This window comes from Lepidochelys kempii, chromosome 26 (genome assembly GCF_965140265.1).
Source record: "Lepidochelys kempii isolate rLepKem1 chromosome 26, rLepKem1.hap2, whole genome shotgun sequence".
Lineage (NCBI taxonomy): Eukaryota > Metazoa > Chordata > Testudines > Cheloniidae > Lepidochelys > Lepidochelys kempii.
This window is the reverse complement of record NC_133281.1, coordinates 16,021,409-16,044,124: the sequence shown is the minus strand read 5'-3', so window position 1 is coordinate 16,044,124 and position 22,716 is coordinate 16,021,409. Positions and strand designations below refer to the sequence as shown.

The 22,716-nt window shown below is 48.4% G+C and overlaps 1 protein-coding gene across 5 annotated transcripts in view; it reads left to right on the top strand.

The window, feature by feature from the left end:
• The first annotated feature begins 301 nt into the window (after positions 1-301).
• Positions 302-22,716, top strand: part of CKAP2L (cytoskeleton associated protein 2 like) — a 36,106-nt gene continuing 13,691 nt past the window's right edge. The window contains exons 1-4 of one of the 5 annotated variants that reach the window (XM_073324779.1): positions 302-399; positions 10,216-10,282; positions 16,181-16,247; positions 18,867-20,173. In XM_073324779.1, the coding sequence (XP_073180880.1) occupies positions 369-399; positions 10,216-10,282; positions 16,181-16,247; positions 18,867-20,173 (1,472 nt within the window). In that variant the 5' untranslated portion in view covers positions 302-368. Of the gene's footprint in view, positions 400-3,445; positions 4,208-4,674; positions 5,706-10,215; positions 10,283-16,180; positions 16,248-18,866; positions 20,174-22,716 lie in introns of those variants that run through there. The other 4 variants (XM_073324781.1, XM_073324778.1, XM_073324777.1 and 1 more) reach the window with 4 other exon arrangements.

Genomic DNA, 22,716 nt, shown 5'->3' with positions numbered 1-22,716 from the left:
AAAGTTGGCACCCGCAGCAGTGAGACAGTGCCTTGGGTGCAGTGTACAGCGCCGAGCACCCTGATCCCAAGCCTGGCCTGCAATCCCACAGCCAGCCCCGCCCCACTTCAGCCGGGGAGATGCCTTTCTCCCCGCCCCCTCAGAAAAGAGGCGGGAACGGAGCGCGCACCCCATGATTGACATCCCGCGGTCCCGCTCGCGCGCCTCGCAAGCTAATCGCCGGCGCCGCGCACGGCCTCAAGCTCGTCTTCTCTCCTATTGGCTACTTCGAACGCGGCGCTGGCCAATGAGCGCGCAGGAGCGGTCGGCCGCGGCAAGGGCGGGGCAGGGGCGCGTTGCCGGGCTGCGGCGGAGAGCTCCGGGGCGCCATGGGGCGGGCGCGGGCCACGGCCGCGCAGGGTGAGTGCGGGCTGGGAGCCCTGGGGCCGCCCGCCCGCCTGGGGCCGGGGAAGGGCTCCGGGCTGAGGTGCGGGGGCCCGGCGGGGGGGGGCGCCTCCCCCTCCCCCCCCCCCTCAGGCGCCTGCGCGGCGCGGGCGGCCCCATCGCTGGTCGCCGGGCTGTGGGGCGCCCGCCCCCCGCTTCTGGGAGAGGCCGGGCCGCGTGCGGGCCCCGGGGCGCTGCCCGGGCGGGAGCGGCGGCGGCGGCGGCGGGTCAGGGGCTGGGTGGGGGCAGCCGTGCTTCTCCTGGCGTGTATAGGAGCCGCTGGTCTTGCGCCCCCCCTTCCCTCCCTTAGAAGCGGCCTGTTTACAAAGTCCCCCCAAGCGGGACTGGCGCCCGCTGGCTCGCTCACCGTGGCGTAGAAAACCAACTGGCTGACGCCTCAGTGTCTCCTATAGAGAGCACGATAAATATTTCCTTCCCGAGATGAAATTTTAGTTTGTACTCGGGATGTAAGAGGTTACCTGATAAGCGTGATGCTTACTGGTTTCTGTTAATGGTTAAACTCTGGCCAGGTAGCTTGGGGCTGCTGGCCACAGGTGGCCAGGGTCCCTCTGGGCTGCCGGACCTGCTGCTGCCTGGCATCCCTGCGTGCCTGGGGTCTCTCTGGGCTGCGGGACCCTGGCTGGGGGGCCAGTGACTGGCACCCCGAGTTCCCCAGGTAAACGTTTAATCATGGGGAGGGATCGCTCAGTGGTTGGAGCACTGGCCTGCTAAACCCAGGGTTGTGAGGTCAATGCTTGAGGGGGCCATTTAGGGGCAAAAATTGGGGATTGGTCCTGCTTCAAGCAGGGGGTTGGACTAGATGACCTCCTGAGGTCCCTTCCAACCCTGATATTCTATGATTCTGTGTAACCAATAGAATTTTAATCGGTTACATGGTTACTGTTTTTACATGCTACTTACATCCATAATTTGTACTGACTTTGCTAGTGTTTTTTATGTAGCCTGTTGTAAAACTAGGCTAATATCTAGATGAGTTGATGTACTCCCTAGAAGACCTCAATGTATCCCCATGGGTACACCGGGTACTAGTCTAATGAACCACTGCTCTAGTCTAATGCCTCATTCTCTTTCCACCTTGAATTCCCTTTATGCCAAACGCCTGAACACTGAACTGTTGTTTTTTCTTCTTTTCTTTTACGTTTTTTGGTCAATAAACGCATTTGTGTGTGCCATACTGGACTAATACCTTCCCCTATATTCACAGTCAGGCACCCAAACTGCTGCACTAGGGCATTCTCTCCAGAATCATAGAATCATAGAATATCAGGGTTGGAAGGGACCCCAGAAGGTCATCTAGTCCAACCCCCTGCTCGAAGCAGGACCAATTCCCAGTTAAATCATCCCAGCCAGGGCTTTGTCAAGCCTGACCTTAAAAACCTCTAAGGAAGGAGATTCTACCACCTCCCTAGGTAACGCATTCCAGTGTTTCACCACCCTCTTAGTGAAAAAGTTTTTCCTAATATCCAATCTAAACCTCCCCCACTGCAACTTGAGACCATTACTCCTCGTTCTGTCATCTGCTACCATTGAGAACAGTCTAGAGCCATCCTCTTTGGAACCCCCTTTCAGGTAGTTGAAAGCAGCTATCAAATCCCCCCTCATTCTTCTCTTCTGCAGGCTAAACAATCCCAGCTCCCTGAGCCTCTCCTCATAAGACATGTGTTCTAGACCCCTAATCATTTTTGTTGCCCTTCGCTGGACTCTCTCCAATTTATCCACATCCTTCTTGTAGTGTGGGGCCCAAAACTGGACACAGTACTCCAGATGAGGCCTCACCAATGTCGAATAGAGGGGAACGATCACGTCCCTCGATCTGCTCGCTATGCCCCTACTTATACATCGCAAAATGCCATTGGCCTTCTTGGCAACAAGGGCACACTGCTGACTCATATCCAGCTTCTCGTCCACTGTCACCCCTAGGTCCTATTCCGCAGAACTGCTGCCTAGCCATTCGGTCCCTAGTCTGTAGCGGTGCATTGGGTTCTTCCGTCCTAAGTGCAGGACCCTGCACTTATCCTTATTGAACCTCATCAGATTTCTTTTGGCCCAATCCTCCAATTTGTCTAGGTCCTTCTGTATCCTATCCCTCCCCTCCAGCGTATCTACCACTCCTCCCAGTTTAGTATCATCCGCAAATTTGCTGAGAGTGCAATCCACACCATCCTCCAGATCATTTATGAAGATATTGAACAAAACCGGCCCCAGGACCGACCCTTGGGGCACTCCACTTGATACCGGCTGCCAACTAGACATGGAGCCATTGATCACTACCCGTTGAGCCCGACAATCTAGCCAGCCCTCTACCCACCTTATAGTGCATTCATCCAGCCCATACTTCCTTAACTTGCTGACAAGAATACTGTGGGAGACCGTGTCAAAAGCTTTGCTAAAGTCAAGAAACAATACATCCACTGCTTTCCCTTCATCCACAGAACCAGTAATCTCATCATAGAAGGTGATTAGATTAGTCAGGCATGACCTTCCCTTGGTGAATCCATGCTGGCTGTTCCTGATCACTTTCCTCTCATGCAAGTGCATCAGGATTGATTCCTTGAGGACCTGCTCCATGATTTTTCCAGGGACTGAGGTGAGGCTGACTGGCCTGTAGTTCCCAGGATCCTCCTTCTTCCCTTTTTTAAAGATGGGCACTACATTAGCCTTTTTCCAGTCATCCGGGACTTCCCCGGTTCGCCACGAGTTTTCAAAGATAATGGCCAATGGCTCTGCAATCACAGCCGCCAATTCCTTCAGCACTCTCGGATGCAACTCGTCCGGCCCCATGGACTTGTGCACGTCCAGCTTTTCTAAATAGTCCCTAACCACCTCTATCTCCACAGAGGGCTGGCCATCTCTTCCCCATTTTGTGATGCCCAGCGCAGCAGTCTGGGAGCTGACCTTGTTAGTGAAGACAGAGGCAAAAAAAGCATTGAGTACATTAGCTTTTTCCACATCCTCTGTCACTAGGTTGCCTCCCTCATTCAGTAAGGGGCCCACACTTTCCTTGGCTTTCTTCTTGTTGCCAACATACCTGAAGAAACCCTTCTTGTTACTCTTGACATCTCTGGCTAGCTGCAGCTCCAGGTGCGATTTGGCCCTCCTGATATCATTCCTACATGCCCGAGCAATATTTTTTATACTCTTCCCTGGTCATATGTCCAACCTTCCACTTCTTGTAAGCTTCTTTTTTATGTTTAAGATCCGCTAGGATTTCACCATTTAGCCAAGCTGGTCACCTGCCATATTTACTATTCTTTCAACTCATTGGGATGGTTTGTCCCTGTAACCTCAACAGGGATTCCTTGAAATACAGCCAGCTCTCCTGGACTATGTATATAGTTAGGAGGCTGAAAATGTGTCTTCATGGTTTAAAATAAGCCCAGGCAAAAACTCTCTAAGAGCAAAGAGGCAGTTCACACCTCATCAGGGCATGTATGGGACAAATTCAGTCCAGCCTCACAGGAGCCCGAGGCCAGCGTCCTTTGCAGCAACAAAGGATCTGTTGGACTCTCAAGTGAGTCACACACCCCCTTCTTTTGGTCAGTTTGTGACTGTGATGAGGTAATGCTCACATGACTCTGAAGGGTGGGGGCAAAGCCAAGAGGGAAGAAAGAACATGATAAAAGGGAGAGATGTTTGCCATGCTTCCTCTCTCTTCCACCTACATCTACAGATACCACACAAAGTGACTAAAGCACTGATCAAAGGGGAGAGCCTGGCTGAAGGGCAACCAGCCAGCCTGTGGTGAGAAGCATCTAAGGCAGAGGTGGGCAAACTATGGCCCGTGGGCCACATCTGCCCCGCGGGACCCTCCTTCCCGGCCTCCTGAGCTCCTGGCCCTGGAGGCTAGCCCCCGGGCCCTCCCCCACTGTTCTCCCTCCCCCTCAGCCTTGTGCTCTGGGTTGCCGGGAAGTGCAGTTGCAGAGCCGTGGCTTGAGCCGGTGCTCCAGGCAGCACAGTAAGGGAACGGGGGGGGGGGGGTTTGGATAGAGGGCAGGGGGTGGTCAAGGGCGGCGGTGTGGATAGGGGTCGGGGCAGTCAGAGGGTGGGGAACAGGGGGGTTGGATGGGGCAGGGGTCCCAGAAGGGCAGTCAGGAAGGAGCGGGGAGTTGGATGGGGTGGCAGGGGGCAGTCAGGGGTGGGGGGGACATGGAGCAGGGGGGGTTGGATGAGGCAGGAGTCCCAGGGAGCTGTTGGGGGGTGAGAAGCTGGGGGTTCGGATAGGAGGTGGGGGCTGGGCCACGCCTGGCTGTTTGGGAGACACAGCCACCCCTAACTGGCCCGCCATACAATTTTGGAAACCCGATGTGTCCCTCAGGCCAGAAAGTTTGCCCGTCCTTGATCTAAGGGCTTGGCTACACTTGCAAGTTAGAGTGTATTAAAGCAGCCCAGGGTACCCTAACCCCTGACGTGTTCACACTGGCAAGGCACGTAGAGCGCCTGGACTCCACGGCTGGAGCACTCCTGATAATCCACCTCTGAGAAGCAGAACACTTGCTGGGCCCCAGCTGGAGCATCGCGGCGCCAGTGTGGATGCCCTGGTCTATTAATGCGCTCGGATCGGCCTCCAGTAGTGTCCCACAATGCCTGTTCTAGCCACTCTGGTCATCACTTTGAACTCTACTGCCCTGCCCTCAGGTGACCAACTGTCAGACCCGCCCTTTAAATTCTCTGGGAATTTTGAAAATCCCCTTCCTGTTTGCTTAGCCAGGCGTGGAGTGCTCTTGGTGAATCTTTCCAGGTAACCATGCCTCCACCTGCTAGGCGATCCCCACTATGGAGCAATGGCGAGGTGCTGGACCTCCTCAGTGTTTGAGGGGAGGAAGCTGTCAGGTCCCAGCTGCGCTCCAGCTGTAGGAATTACAGTACCTTCCGGCAGATATCAAGGGACATGATGGAAAGGAGCCATGAGCAGGACACACTGCAGTGCAGGGTTAAAGTGAAGGAGCTGCGGAATGCCTACCACAAAGCGCAGGAGGCAAACCGCCACTCTGGTGCTGCCTCCGTGACCTGCCATTTCTACAAAGAGATGGACGCAATACTTGGGGGTGACCCCACCTCCACTCTGAAGACCACCAGGTACACTTCAGAGCCCAGTTCAACAAGGCAGGAAGAGGAAAGCGGGAGCGAGCGTGCTGAGAAAGAGGGGGACAGCCTGGCATCCCTAGATGCATGCAGCCAGGAGCTGTTTTCAAGCCAGGAGGAAGGTAGCCCGTCGCAGCGGACGGTGCTTGGGGAAGATCAAACAGCAGAGGACGTTCCCGGTAAGCGGCTTTTATTTTGGGAAGGAAGTTGTTTGGTGTGGGCTCTTGGGGCTAGGAGGGTAGGGCCGCATGCATGCCTAGATGCGGAATAGGGCATTGATGTGCTCTCTCACATTGTGGTAATTGGCCTCAGTGATCTCTTCAAAGGTCTCATGCAGAAGCTGGGGAATCCGCTTGCGCAGGTTCCTTGGCAGAGCTACTGTGCTCCTTGTCCCAGTAAGGCTAACATGTCCGCACCACTGTGCTGTGGTGGGCTGGGGGGACTATTGCTGCACACAGGCAAGCTGTATATGGGCCAGAGCAGAAGCCGCATTGTAGTAGAAGACCCTCCCTTGCTTCCCAGGTCACCCTCAGCAGCGAGATATCTTCCAGGATGAACTCATCCTGTGGAAAATTTGGGGATAGTGTTCAGTATAAGGTCCTCCTGCAGCTGTTGGCTCTCCCCAAGGCACAGAACCCCAGAGGACAGTACGGCTGTAAAACAATCAGTCCCCCTTGCCCCTGTGCTTACTCATCATTTTGGGACTCCTGTGGGTTGTGTGCGCTCGCTTTGGGACGGGCAATTTCTGCTATTGTGTACACTGTACTTTAAGTACGTCCGAATCATTGCTCTGTCTGGTGTGAACAATGCTGCCTACGTTAAGTGTTGCATTTTGGCTTTACAGATGCAACCTTGAGATCCCAGCCGTCCTTGTTATCAAGGACCAAAAGACTCTTGACCTTTGACCTTCTGGGGTCCCTTCCAACCCTGATATTCTATGACTCCAAAAAGTCAGAAAGTGTCCATGAAGAAGCAAAGAGGACATGCTGCATGAAGTCATGCAGCAGTCCTTAATGAAAATCAAAAAGTGCAGGAGTGGCAGGAGAGTGAAAGGAGGGTCCACCAGCAGAATGCAGATTGCCGGCACCAAAGCACGGAGCGGCTGCTAAGCATCATGGAGCGCCAAGCAGACTTGATACAGGCACTCATAGCACTGCAGGTGGAGAACTTCCATGCCTGTGCCCCCTGCAGCCCTTCTCCCAAAACTTGCCCTTGTGCCCCCCATGTCACTGCCAACCCACTTTTCCCAACATCCAGGTTCTTATCGCCCCCAGCTGCCTCCAGCACCTGTAGCTTCACCACCCAGCCCTGCAAACTACGACCCTTACCCACTGCACTCAACCCCCATCACCATGCATTTTAGCCAGCCTGAAGTGCAGCACTCATTGCATGGCACTCCAGACACAAAGGCTGAGTATGATAACAGGACATACACAAATCCATGATTGTCGTGTTCCCCACCCCACTCCCTTCCCTCGTGCCACACAGCACAGATGTGTCATTCCGTTTCTGTTTCCCAAGCAGTTGTGTTTCTTTTCAATAAATGAATTTTTTGGCTTTGAAAACATTCTTTATTACTGCATTAAGTAAAAGATACCATAGCCCAGGAAAGCAACGGGCACTGCAAGTCAGTGCATCATACATAGCAAACACAGATTCCTACTAACATTGGAACTGCTGCACTTCACTCCCGTGCAGGGCAACAAACATTACTTGTGGCTTTCAGCCTCAAATTGCTCCCTCACCGCATCCCTAATCCTTGCAGCCCTGCGCTGGGCCCCTCTAATAGCCCTGGTCTCTGGCTGTTCAAATTCAGCCTCCAGGTGTTGAACCTCCGAGGTCCATGCCCGAGTGAATCTTTCACCCTTCCCTTCACAAATGTTATGGACGGTGCAGCATGTGGATATAACCATGGGGATGATGTCATCGGCCAGGTCCAGCTTCCCATACAGACAGCACCGATGGCCATTTAAATGGCCAAAAGCACACGCCACAGCCATTCTGCACCGACTCAGCCTGTTGTTGAACCGCTCCTTGCTGCTGTCAAGGCTCTCTGTGTAGGGTTTCATGAGCCACGGCATTAAAGAGTAAGTGGGGTCTCCAAGGATCACAATGGGCATTTCGACTTCCCCTACGGTGATCGTCCGGTCTGGGAAGAAAGTCCTGGCTTTCAGCTTCCTGAACAGGCCAGTGTTCCGAAAGATGGGTGCGCCATGCAACTTTCCAGGACAGCCTGCGTTAATGTCAATGCCCACAGTGATCCACAAGCACCTGAAGAACCATAGAAAAATATCCCTTCCCATTTATATACTTGGCGGCCATGTGGGCTGGTGCCAGAATTGGAATGTACGTCCCATCTATCACCCCTCAGCAGTTAGGGAAACCCATTTGTGCAAAGCCGGCCGCAATGTCATGCACGTTACCCAGAGTCACGGTTTTTCTGAGCAGGATGCAAATAATGGCCCTGCAAACTTGCATCAACACGATTCCAACAGTTGACTTTCCCAATCCAAACTGGTTAGTGACCGATCAGTAGCTGTCTGGAGTTGCCAGATTTCAATAGCCACCCACTTCTCCACTGGCAGGGCAGCTCTCAATCTTGTGTCCTTGCGCCGCAGGGTGGGGGTGAGCTCAGCACACAGTCCCATGAAAGTGGCTTTTCTCATCTGAAAGTTCTGCAGCCACTGCTCATCATCCCAGACTTGCATGACGATGTGATCCCACCACTCGGTGCTTGTTTCCCAAGCCCAAAAGCAGCGTTCCACTGTGGTGAGCATGTCCGTGAATGTCACAAGCAATTTCATGTTGTATGCGTTATGCTAGTCGACATCGTCAGACTCCTCACTGTCAGTTTGTAGCTTAAGGAGTAACTCGACTGCAATTCGTGACATGCTGGCGAGACCCATCAGCATATTCCTCAGCAGTTCGGCATCCATTCCCGCAGACCGAAAGGGAAGACAGCGCGCGCAGTACAAAAAACGTTGAAAGATGGTGCCAAATGTGGATGGAATCACAGGGATTGCTGGGATGCGAAGCGATGCATCACGGGGCATTGGGACAGGACTCAGAATGCCCCACCCCCTTCCCACAAGCCACAGCACCAGAATGGGAAGAGGTGCTCTGTGGGATAGCTGCCCATAATGCACCGCTCCCAATGCTGCTGCAAGTGCCGCAAATGTGGCCACGCCAGTGCGCTTGTTGCTGTCAGTGTGGACAGACTGCAGCGCTTCCCTGCTGGGGTCTCCTAGGGCTGGTTTAACTCAAAGCGCTCTACATCTGCAAGTGTAGCCATGCCCTAAGATTGTAAGGGTGCTGGAAGTGTTAAAATCAGCTTAGAACGCGTTCTGCTTTTATTTCATTTGGCCAAATCCGACTTGTTATGCTTTGACTTATAATCACTTAAAACCTATCTTTCGTAGTTAATAAATTTGTTTGTTCAACCAGAAGCAGTGCGTTTGGTTTGAAGCGTGTCAGACTCCCTTTGGGCTAACAAGCCTGATAACATATCAATATCTTTGTTAAACTGACGAACTTATATAAGCTTGCAGTGTCCAGCGGGCATACCTGGACACTGCAAGACAGAGGTTTCCTAGGGTTGTGTCTGGGACCGGAGATATTGGCTAGTGTCATTCGGTTGCACAATCCAAGGAGCAGCTTACATGCCAGAGGCTGTGCAAGAACAGCCTAGGAATGGGGGTTCTCACAGCAGAGCAGGGTAAGGCTGGCTCCCAGAGTCAAGGACTGGAGTAACCTAGCAGATCACTGGTCCAGATAATACCAGAGAGGAATGTCACACTCACTTTGGGGGTGGGGGAAAGCATCTGTTAACTCATTTTAGTTAACATGTTTGTTATGCTAGTGCCTAGGGGCCAACCCCATTGTGCTAGGCGCTGTACAAACAGTAGTAGATGATTTCTGCCCCCAAAAGCTTACAGTCTAAATAGATAGGACAGACACCAGGTGGGGCAAGGGGTATAACAGACAAACAGAGTGAACTATGTGATGGCAGTAAACATCATGTTACGCTTTGTCTACACTAGCACTTTTGTTGGCAAAATTCTGTCGGTCAGGGGTGTGAAAAAACCACCCCGCTGACTGACATAAGTTTCACCAACAAAAGCGTCAGGGTGGACAGCGTTATGTTGGAGGGAGAGTGTCTCCTGCTGGCATAGCTACTGCTACTCATTGGAGGTGGTTTAATTATGCCGACAGGAGAGCGCTCTCCCACTGTCATAGAGCTGCTACACAGGAGACCTTTGCCTTTGTAAGGTCCGTAGTGTAGACATAGCCTCAGTTCTCCTTTTTAGTTTAACCTTTGAACAATTCAGCACAGCACCATCCTGCCCTGTACTCCCAAAATCACCCCAAACAAAACAAACTTTCATCTGAAAGATGAGACCTTGTTTTGTTATGCCTTATAGAACTCAAGTCTTACTTTCAGATGTTAGCTTGAATATTAACACCACAAATATAAACTAGTTTTATGGTACATCCATTTCAGTGACATATTTCTAGGAATAGTGTCGCCTAGTGCAGTCAGCAGAGAAGGGAGCCCAAGAGATGTTTTCGGGTAAAATAATTTAAATGTGAATTAAAACAAATCAGCCACTCTAATTAATATGTTAGAAATATTAAGTCCTATGATTTTTTTTAAAATGTATATTATACTTTACTATGATCTCGTTGCAGAAGAGCGGCAGAACAAGCTTCAGGAGTATTTAGCAGCTAAAGGAAAGCTGAAATGTCCAAATACAAAGTGAGTTTGAACAAATTTTTAATTGAATCCTGTCTTGCTTGCTAATATTTAACTTCAGAATTCTCAGTTAATGATTAGCTGAGAATTCCTGTTTCCCTGTGCTTAGCTGCCCCCTATAATTACAAAGAGGAACATATTTTAGTACCCCGGTTCTCAAGTTGTGGGCCCCACAGAGTTGCTGTCACAAAACAGAATCATCTCTTCTTAGTTATAGCCTCTTCATGTATTTTTTGAGTCTTTTTGTCCAATTAAAGGGATATAGTTGACTCAAATTACACTGGTCTGAATATGTTGACTATAGTTAGACCTAAGATTACTGTAACTGAAAAATTAATCACCCTGTGTATTTGACAAAAAAATCTTATTCGTTGTGAGTTAGGGCTCAATCCTGGAGTAGGATTTCTGAGGACAGACTCTTATGCTTAAGGAAATCCTGTTGGAGGACAGCGGCCTTGATCAGTTTCCCTTGTTTCTGTGGGGGTCTCTCACAGAAAAACTTTTTAAAAATGAGGTTGTAAAGCCACAATTGGCAGATGGAGTCGTGTGGGAAGGAGCAGGTGTAGAACCTGAAATTGTTCTTAATTCACCTTTAAAAAAAAAAAAGACTAGATTTCTAGTTGACTTTCAACTATATTCTGTGTAAATGCTTTGTCTGTCTTTAATTGAGGTTTGTAAATTGCACAATGACTGCATTTTGTGGCTGATGCCAACATTAGAGAGGTAGTAAAAATATAGGGCAGCAGAACCTAATAACAGTGACCTGGAGAGAATAGAGCAGGGGAATTTGAAGGTGATATGGGGAGATTTGGTGCTAATATTTTTAAAGTCATGCTACCAAGGAGAGGAAGCAAATAGCTCAGATAGTGTGAGGTGGTAGAGGAGAGGCATTAGAGACTTTCTCATCTTGACTCTTTAATTCTGGCATAATGTTCAGTTGACAGGTACTAGTACTATGGCAAAAGTGAGTCCTCTTTGTAAAATAAATAAATAAATAAAAATTAAAAAAATTCATACATGTTTGTGGGGTGATGAGGAATAAGGGCTGGGAGCCAGGGTTAGAAAACTGGTCCCTGCCTTTCAAATAATGGCCAAAATTGAATCCATATGTTGCCTGTGGTAGTGGAGGGCCTCGAGGACTGCATGGCTTGGCGGTTCCTAAAGATCAGAAATACAGCTTAGTAGGGAGGGGAGAAAATCCATAATCTTTCAGTCACTTAGTCAGTGCGCAGTTATGATCAGATATATATTCTCTATCTAGGCCCTTGTATCCCACCATCCAAGTGGTATCTGAGCAAAAATTAATCTCTCTAGAAATTCCTGTTGAGTTGGTAATCTTTATTAATATTGCACTACAGTTTGTCATGCTGTCTGGAGCGGCTCCTGACCCTGAGTCCCTCTCTTAGGGACGACACCCCAAGCTGGTGGTGTGTTCTATAATTAGATTTCACCAAGCCAGTAATAAATGTGAACTCCTGGATCACTATACGAGTCTTATTATGGAGTCACAGACAGTCCCCTTAGGGCAGGGGTGGGGAACCTTTTTTCTATTGGGGGCCACTGACCGACAGAAAAATCAGTCATGGGGCCCACACAGCTCTGTCGGGGGGGGAGGGGCCGTCAGGGCTTCCACTAGGCTCCGGGGTGGGGCCAGAAATGAGGGGTTCAGGAAGCGGGCTAGGGTAGGGGGTTGGGGTGCAGGCTCTGGGAGGGGGTTGGGGTGTGGGAGGGGGCTCAGGGCTGGGGCAAGGGGTTGGGGTGCAGGAGGGGGCTCAGGGCTGGGGCAGGGAGTTCAGAGTGGACGTGCAGGCTCTGCGAGTGAGTTAGGGTGGGGGAGGGAGTTTTGACCTTGGGCAGGGGGTTTGGGGTGGGTGTACGTTCTCTGGGAGTGGGTTGGAGTGCAGGGGGGGCTCAGGGCTGGGGCCGGGGGTTGGGGTGCAGGAGGGGGTGAAGGGTCTGGGCTCTGGCCAGGTGCCGCTTACCTCAGGTGGCAGCGTAACGGGCTCCTCTCCCTGCCCTAGCCCTGTGCCACTCCTGATGTGGCCAGGTGGCTCTGTATGGTGCAGGCAGGAATAGGCGCACATGGACTTGGAGCTTCCCTGATCACCCCTGTGCCTAGAAAGGGCTGCAGAGATAGCTAACCAACAGCCCTGGCATCCTAGCTTCCACACACAGTGGGGCAAGCCAGTGCTTGCAGTTCCAGCCCCATGGAGGGGGCACTGAGGCTCAGGGCTTCCAGCCAGTGCCAGATGAAATTGCCGCAGGCCAGATGAAATTAAGTAGGGGGCTGGAGGTTCCCCACCCCTGCCTTACAGTATGTCTACATTGGTAAGTTTTTATGCGAAAAGTTATACCATTTTTAAAGCACTTCAATTAAAAGCTCTGTTGCATGTCCACACTAGCTCCTTGTGTTGCTGGAGCAGCTGTGGTAGCTATTCCACTATGCAACTGGCTGCAGGGTGCTTTGGGAAGGATTTGCAATGCCTCACAGGGCAGGTACAGCCTCACATGATATAGGTTTCTCAATTCCATTGCCAGCTGCTTTTCAACTGACGTTGGGGGGGGGGGGGGAACAGTGTGTGACAGCAAGTGTGTGTAGGGGGAGAAGACAGACATCGTGTGTTGCAGGAGAGTGTTGGCATGCTGTCTCATAAATTCAGACAGGCGCTGGAAGTAATCAGTCCTGAGACATGGGGAGGGGGAGACCCCAACCTCAGCTGCCCCCCCCCCCCCCAGCTCTGCATAGCACAGTCTCTCTCACTGTCACACATACATATGCACCCCTGCCTGCCTCTGTTCCTGTTGTGGGAGATAGCAGGAGCATTCCTCAATAATGATTTGCTCTATGTCCCAGAGCAGCACAGCAGCCCAGGCTGTCAGAACATCAGAAAGGAGCTTTGAAAGGGGAGGGATGCATATGCCTGCAGGGCTGCTGAGTTCAAAACAATGAGCAGAGTGGTCACTGCAGGCATTGTGGGACACTTCCGGAGGCCAATTCCAGTGATAAAAGCAACCAAGGCGTTCACACTGGCACTACAGTATTAAAGCCTCAGCGCAAAAGGCCTTATGTCTATCATTGGGATGGTTCTTTACAGCACTGCAACTGAGGAGTTTGGGTGCAAAAAATGACTTGTCAGTGTGGATGCCACTTTGTTTCAGTGCAAAAAGCTGACTTTTTTAGTGCAAAAACTTGCAAGTGTAGACCAGGCCTTTAGACTCTCCAGTGTATCTTGCCACCCAGACAAAATTGGACTTTTTGATAAAATGGTTGGTTACACCAAAAATCACATCACATTTAGGTTGCTTCTAGTCCCAAGAGACTAGTCACTTACCCTAAATCAACTGGTGCTCTATATCTTACACTCAAGACAGCGCTGGTAGTCAATTCTGTAGTAAACTAAGTTTTATTAGCTAAGAAAGGGAAATAAGAATTATTGAGAGGTTAAAGCAGGTAAAATATGTTGACAGATAAGTCACAGTTTGTCATTCCAAATGGTGGCAGTGATACAATAAACTGCCAGTTTCCCAAAAGTCTTTTCAGGATACTCCGATTGTCTCGGGGGATTTCTGCTTTGTGTCTGGTGCACTTCCCTGTAAGAGTCCAAACAATCCAGAGATGAAAGATCTTTCCTTGAATCCATACTTATAGCGGCTTCTCACAGAACACAAGCTGACAGTGTTAATACCCACGTGGGCTTTTCCTTTGATGACCAAGGAATGCATTTTGGGTCTTTGACCTCGGTCATCTCACACAATGATCACTTGCTTTGAAATTAGTACTTTTCTGTTAAAGTTCTTCATTTGCATTTCACAAGGTGTCCTTGTCCTTTGATGGGTTATTTTGTTACAGGGATATACACAATGTAAATGTTTGCTACCACATTATAACAGGATACAGATAAGTGAAAACAATGCAAGAAACGTCCCATTCATTCTCATGAAGTTTAAACACCAAATACACTCTGATACTGTGACAGGTTCCCCGGGGTGCAACCTGGAACTGGGGTACCATTGAGCCCTCTGGCTTACCAACCTGGGCTCCTTCTCACACTGTGATGCTGTTACAAACTCCAGACCTCTCCAGGTACTGCACTTAACACATCATCAAGCAGCTGGTGCTCAGTGGTCACCCTTTCAAAATCTTTAGCAAGATGGCTGTTCTTTAACAGAGAGGATGTGCTGTGGTTTAAGCCAGTGGAGCTGAGGACCAAGTGGGGCCACAAAGGACAAATCACAGAGCCACTAGGGACTCATGGTCACATGAAGTGTCATATTGATGGACAGCTGAAATCCCAGGACATGGTGCTGCTGAATCTGTACAAGTGCATCTTTCCTAAATGGACTTATGACCCGCATGTGCCGGAGCTGGTACCGTGGGTGAGAAACTAACAGCAACTCCCTTTGCAGGACGTGGAGATGGAATAACCCTCCAGGCCTAACATGGCTGCTGTGGTTCTCACCTTCTGCACCCCACGTGGGTGCTTGGCTGTTTCAAGCCTCATGAGAAGTAGGGAGAACTGCCCTGGACATGTTAGTGCTGTGCCTTTCCTGGGGTTTGTATCTAGCATTCACGCTGGCTGCTGCAGCATTAGATCTGGCTCACAACTGCCTATGCCCTAGCCTCCAATGCCAGTTTATTTCAATGGTAAATATATCTTCACTTCAATTTAAAAAAAAAAAAAAAATCCATAGGCAGCGACACACCAAGCTGTGATACATGAATGTTTTTGCCAACCACTCATGAACCAACACTAAAGAGGCTCCAGCCAATTCCCCACAGCTCCCCAGTCTAGGACCCCAGAACTGTACCGTCTTGCCCTGGACAGAAGCCTGACCAGTGTAAGTTTATAACCCAGTCCACCATTCCCTTAGTGTGGAGAGGACATGCACCAGCTCTTGTTCCTGAGCAGATTTCCCAGGCACTTTATGCCAAAACACATTGTTTTAGGTAAAATATAAAACAGATTTATTAACTACAGAAAGATAGATTTTAAGTGATAAGTAATAAGCATACAGATCAAAATTGGTTACCCAAGAAATAAAAGTAAAATCACAATTTGCGTTCTATAAACTAGACATGATTTAAATCAAGCAGTGTCTCACCCTAATGGTATAGTTCCTTCATACACAGGGGGTGGGGTCTTTTCATCCTCGGACCGCCTCCCCAGTTCAGTCTTTGTTCTCCAGATGTGTTTCCAGGTGTTGAGTTGTGAGGGGAGTGAGGACAAACGATGATGTCACTTCCCCATTTTATAGCTTCTTCCAGCTTGTTGGAAAGATCCTTTGCTATGATGTGAGGCAAGCAGTCTCAATAGGTGCTATCTCTGAGAAGTCTCCATTGTATATGGTTCCTGGGACAGTCCTTGTGAGTATGTAGTCCCTTTAATGGGCCATTAGCGCACCTGGTTCCTCCATTGTTGTACCTGAAAGGCTGGATGTGGGTGTTTCCAACTTCACAACAGTTTTCAGTAACACACACATAGCAAAACTCCATAACTCCACATACAATGATAGCGCATACAATTCCACAGGATATTAATGTTCAACAGATTAAGACTTTTAAAATGATACCTTACAAGGAATGCTTTGTACAAAACATATCATAATCCTATCACCATGGTAAATATGGGGTTGCCAGGGTGTTGCTTTAGGGTACAGAGTGTCACACATACATTTAACAGTCACTTTGATCTATACTAATACATAAGTGAATTGACATGGGGCTCTGGCGTGAGCTGGCACCTGGTCTGCCAGTGTCACACAGTTTACTAACTGGTCTCTGCTATTAAAAAGCTTCTCAGAAACTGCTAACACTAAAACTGCTTTTGAATTGTTGCCTAATGTTTAATCCTTCATCCAACACCCTGTTTGGTACATTGATATTTTGTTTGATTTCTATAGACCCTATTTAAAGGACCGGACCAATCAGCCAAATCCACAGTTACCACCACTTTCTAAATCAGGGCCTGTAAGTAGAAAAGACCTTTCTCTTATGACACTCTAGTTTTGTATTCTATGTTGGAATCAGCCCAGACATGGTTAGGGGCTCTGTAGAAACACACAATAAGAGCCACACCATCAGGGGCTCATTCACCTGAACATCTCGCAATGTGATATATGCCATAATATGGTGGCACATATCAGGATGGTGTGGATTGCACCCTCAGCAAGTTTGCAAATGACACTAAACTGGGAGGAGAGGTAGATACGTTGGAGGGTAGGGATAGGATACAGAGGGCCCTAGACATATTAGAGGATTGGACCAAAAGAAATCTGATGAGGTTCAACAAGGACAAGCGCACAATCCCGCACTTAGAACGGAAGAATCCCATGCACCGCTACAGACTAGGGACCGAATGGCTTGGCGGCAGTTCTGCAGAAAAGGACCTAGGGGTTACAGTGGACGAGAAGCTGGATATGAGTCAACAGTGTGCCGTTGTTGCCAAGAAGGCCAATGGCATTTTGGGATGTATAAGTAGGGGAATTGCCAGCAGATCGAGGGACGTGATCGTTCCCCTCTATTCGACATTGGTGAGGCCTCATCTGGAGTACTGTGTCCAGTTTTGGGCCCCACACTACAAGAAGGATGTGGAAAAATTGGAAAGTGTCCAGCGGAGGGCAACAAAAGTGATTAGGGGACTGGAACACATAAGTTATGAGGAGAGGCTGAGGGAACTGGGATTGTTTAGTCTGCGGAAGAGAAGAGTGAGGGGGGATTTGATAGCTGCTTTCAACTACCTGAAAGGGGGTTCCAAAGAGGATGGATCTAGACTGTTCTCTGTGGTAGCAGATAAGAGAACGAGGAGTAATGGTCTCAAGTTGCAGTGGGGGAGGTTTAGATTGGATATTAGGAAAAACTTTTTCACTAGAAGGGTGGTAAAACACTGGAATGTGTTACCTAGGGAGGTGTTGGAATCTCCTTCCTTAGACGTTTTTAAGGTCAGGCTTGACAAAGCCCTGGCTGGGATGCTTTAGTTAGGGATTGGTCCTGCTTTGAGCAGGGGGTTAGACTAGGTGACCTCCTGAGGTCCCTTCCAACCCTGATATTCTGTGATTCTATGATATGCCAGCAGTGCCCCTCTGCCATGTACATTGGCCAAACTGCACAGTCTCTATGGAAAATAATAAATGGACACAAATCAGACATCAAGAATTGTAACATTCAAAACCCAGTAGGAGAGCACTTCAATCTCCCTGGACACTCAATAACAGACTTAAAAGTGGTGATTTTTCAACAAAAAACCTTCAAAAACAGACTTCAACGAGAAACTGCAGAACTGGAATTAATTTGCAAACTAGACACCAACAAGTTAGGCCTGAATAAAGACTAGGAGTGGCTGGGTCACTACAAAAAGTAATTTTCCCTCTGTTGATATTCACCCCTTGTCAACTGTTTAGAATAGGTCCCTTCCACCTTGATTGAACTGGCCACATTAGCACTGACCCCTCCACACACACACACCCCAACTTGGTACGGAAACCATCTTTTCATGTGCTGTAATATATATACTGCTTACTGTATTTTTCACTCCCTGCCTCTGATGAAGTGGGTTTTAGCCCACAAAAGCTTATGCCCAAATAAATTTGTTAGGCTGAAAGGTGCCGCAAGGACTCCTGTTGTTTTTGCTGATAAAGGCTAACACGGCTACCCACTCTGAAACCTGACACAATAAAATGGATTCCTTGCCCTAAAGAGATTGGTGTCAATAGAGTGCTAGCTAGCTTGGCATAAGAGGCAATTAAATACAAATCTTTTCTTACTAAATATATTAAAAATGCTGAAGACCTCTAGTCAATAAGCATTAAATTCAGACTTTAAAATATCATCATTATAGCTCTTTCCTTCTGGAAACATGCCAATATGCTTGTTGTTTCAGCCACTGCTAAGATAGAGTTATCTCTGGGGTGAAACACCAGCTGTCTACCAGGGTAGCAACACTGCACAGAAGTTCAGAACTGAAAGTGTGGATTACATCCAAACAAAACTAAACCACCTTAAATGGCTATTTTTAAATGATTTTTGTTCTCCTTTTGGGTGATTGTCAACATACATATTTCACTGTTGGTATGTGCATGCCTAGTGCACTTGAGCTGAAGGCTTTTGGTCAGCAGTCCCTGTTGGATTGGCACATGTATGTATTGGGATAGTACTCCAACACTGAGTACAATGCGTACATTCCCAAGCTTTAAGAGCTACCCTGTTTGCAAGGCTCTTGTGTCTTTTAATGATGGATACACTCAGTGCCTCATTTGCTTAGAAGATGGGCACATCACAGACTTCTCTAAGTGCACTCAAAAGTTGAGTCTCCCCTCAGGATGCACTTTATGGAGAGGTCTGTGCATGTGGCCTCTGATATTGAAAACTTCAGGACAGCTGCGTCCATTACTCTTTCATGTAAACAGCTACCACAGGGCCTCTGTGCGATAGAGAATGGGTGTGGAAAGAGGGCCCAAGGATTGCAAACAAGAAAGAACTATCTCTCAAATGTATATGAAGTATGAACTCCTGATCTAATTTTGAATCTGGGGGTGGATTCTGTTCATTTCTCTTATTTTTAAGACTAATGTTTATCCTCTCTTTCCTCAGGTTGTCCAGCCCAAGAAGGATGTTCTCTCAAAAGGGTCCAAATGCATACCGAAGGATCATGCACCTGCTGTCAAAAATACAAGAAGTGCAGGTCATGCTCTTCAGCACAGGTCCTCAAATGCCCCTGGGTCCCACAGGCCAAAGACTGTACCTCCCAACCTTCTGGGAAAGAGTACAGGGCCACCTGCCAACCTTCTGCCAAACAAAAGCCATTGTGTGCAATTGAACAGAATGGCATCATCTTCTACCTGTCATCAGTTAAATCAAATACAAGAGACTGGGAAATCTGAAAATCCGGGGACAGTCACAGATCAAAGGGCTGTAATGTTGACCGAGACTGGAAAAGATCCCCAGTGTGGGGAGCACCACTCAGTAACTGAGAATTTGCAAAAAATGGTAGACTGTGATAAAGTAAACCTTCCTAGTAAAACCACTCTAGAATCTTCTGAGAACAGGACAGAGTCTGGGCTGGACATCAAAGTACAATCTAGGACTGGTTTAAACAAGCCAGAGAGGAAAATAGGTTTGGTTCACAGACATACCTTGGGCACAGCTCCAAGGAACAATGTGGGTCTGAAAGACCGAGTTACTGCCTGTTGGACCAGTAAGAAACTAATTCAGAATAAACTAGCAAAATCTCCACCTGGCTGTAAAATCATGTATCCTCAAAGACCAAGCAGCAAAGCCCTGGGGTCAGTGCCTCCTTCCCAAATATTTACTGTTTCTAGAACTTGGCTATCCAAGAAATCAGGTGCAGAAAAACAGTGTCTACATCCCAGTTTTGTGAGGCAAAACACAGTGAAATTACAGGCAGTTGGAAGGCTCGGTCTTGGAAGACAGGCCACACAAAAGCAATATGTGAAGCACTCAAGAACATGTAAAACTCCTGGTGCTCTGGAAGTTGGAAGGTCCAAACAACAGGCTAGAGCTGGACAAGATTTGAAACTGACAAGGTGTCCCATAAATTCTCATGTTTCCAAGAGGCCCTCTGTGATGGAACTGAAAGCAAAATCAAAACTCATGTCAGAGAGACCCAATTCAAAAACAAGTGGCACAGCCAACTGGCAAATGAATGCAACAAAAGGGAAGCAGTGCATTAAAGACTTGAAGAAAGCTTCTCAGACTTATAATACAAAATCCAAAAGCACTCTCCCCAGAAACTGTACTGCAAGCACATGCATGTCCAGAGACCAAGCCAGTGTTGGCATGCTTAGGAATATGAGAGAAACACCCAAGCAAGAGCTGTTAAGGGTAAGAGAGGTTCCGGGTAATCAGGATCCCAAGACCCCAGCTGCTGAGAATCGCAAGTAAGTAACTTCCTTTCTGGTTCTCTCCTCATTTCTCTCCTGCCTGTAACCCTGAACATGGCAGCTAACCTGTTTCCTCACTCCTTCACCAAGCCAAGTTGTCTTCATGGAGAGACAGGAGGTAATGCCTCTTCAGAGTCAACCCAAAGGAGATGAGCTCCTGCCTCATGGTGGCAAGGGCTCTGCTTTACCTTTCTGCTGCCTCCCTCTCCATGAGGGGGTCAAATGCCCTGGCTGGGCCTCTACCTTCTCCCCCACCCCACTGGTGCAGTAACTGTGTCTAATTCAGCTACTGATACCTCTTGAAGGAAATTTCTCTTCAAGAGAAAGCTTACTTATTGCTAAATTAGATACAGCCATCCTGAGGCAGAGTGAGATGCTCGAGGTTCATTTGTTCACCAGGATCCCAGTGTTTTTTCACCTCTCAGATGGATGCTTCCCACCAGATTTCGTCCACAATTTGGATATGTATTAAACTGCAGTATTCTGTCAGTACCCTTCTAAACAACACTGTGAATAAGAGATAAGGACTCAGTATTTCCCATGCAACAAGCAATATCTAAAACATATGCAGGAAATGCAGCTCTTTGAATTGTATTCAGTGCATTGTTTGAGGTGGTCTGCTGAAAGCAGGCTAGGGTAAATCCTATTGTCTGGGATATGGACAGATCCGGTCTGGGGAAGTGAAATGTTTATTACCTAGTGCTAGGTAGACATGCTGCTAATCTGCACCAAGATATCTGTAACATTTCAATAGGTGTTCTATTCCTTCAAAAATGGTTTACCAGATCTATTCAGGATTATGTCAACCTGAAAGGAGATGGAATATCTTCTTAAATTGACCTGCAAGTTCTGTTGGTAGTAGTCTGTCGTTTTTAGTGGTTTGGGGCTACTGAGGTGTTTTACATTCTGACTGGTATTAATATCCAGAGCAGGGATCTGCAACCTTTGGCACGCAGCCCACCAGGGTAAGCCCCCTGGCAGGCTGGGCTGGTTTGTTTACCTGGTGCTTTTGCAGGTTCGGCCGATCGCAGCTCCCACTGGCCGCGGTTCACCGCTCCAGGCCAGTGGGGGCTGTGGGAAGGGCGGCCAGCACATCCGTTGGCCCGTGCCACTTCCCACAGCCCCCATTGGCCTGGAGTGGCGAACCGCAGCCAGTGGGATCTGCGATCGGCCGAATCTGCGGACACGCCAGGTAAACAAACCAGCCCAGCTCGCAATGAGGGCTTACTGTGGTGGGCCATGTGCCAAAGGTTGCCGATCCCTGGTCCAGAGACCGAAAAAACACATGAATGAGAAATAGATGAGATTTCTAAGCCACGAGTCTGCCTTAGCATCCAGGTTACAATCAAGCTCTGGCCTGTTTCTGACCAGAACATTTGAAAGGTAAAGAACCTTACTCTTTTCCCTCTGTCCTGCAGACTATGCAAACAGGCTGCTTTGAAAAGCAATCATTTTGGATGGTGGGCCCATTCTTTTACTAAAATCACTGCTCCGCACCTCCAGAAAAACCCTACAACTTTGCTGCCTATTGAATTCCTCTCTCTCGTGCTCATTTCAAGCTGCCGTCTGGGCTCATTGGAAAGCACAGAATCTAAACCTTCTAATGTATTTGAAAGTACCTGAAAGATCCTATGAATTATGGAGTTGCTTTAAGGCAAACATTTGGCCCTGAATATAATAATTTTAAACTGGATGGGTTTGCTTAGAGCTGCCCATTACTAGGGCCTAAATCTTCCAGGTCATCATATCTTCTAGTCTGAGTTTCAAAAATGTACCTGATTAACTAAAGGTTGATCAAGAATGGAGACAGGGTCCTGCTGAAATTCAAGGGTAACCCCTAGGAGAAGGGAAGGGAGGCACTCTGGGCTCCTTTCTCCTCCCATCAGAGTGTTGTCTCTGGAACTCACTGGGTAGCTTCTTTCATATCAACCTGGTAAGTAGCTCTCTGCTAAACTTGGAGCTCTTCCTTGAGCAGCAGCAATAGCAACAGCATGATACCCTTTCTGCAATTCCCTTTCTCCTGTGCATATCTTACCCCACCCCTCTACTTACCCCCAGCAAAAACAGTAAAGTGAAACTTGCTAGAATAGGGTCAGTTTCGCTTTGCAGTGGGCCTGAGAGTGCAATGAGATTGTGCTAATGATGCACTTTGGATAGAAAGGGATTGTAAATTCAGATGCAGCAAGAAGGGTTCTCTGAAATTTCCCGTAGCATAGGACAAGTGTTGAAGCTTATGGCTTTGGTTTAATGTTGAATCATTAGAACGCTGTATTCAGAATGTAGTAATTTGTTTATAAATCAATCAAGCACTGTAGCGATGGTCTGACTGGAAACACCAGTGATCTCACCATCTTACTGAGTAGGAAAGAAGAGGTGCAACTGATTCTTTAATTTTAAAAAGGAGGGTTCTTTCCTAGCCTTGCCCGGCTCTTTCAGTAGATCTTGGAATATTTGTCATATCTATTAGCTCTTTATGAGCAACATATGACTAAGACAAAAATCAGAGCTGTAGCCCAGGGGATAGCATTGGTAAATGAGAA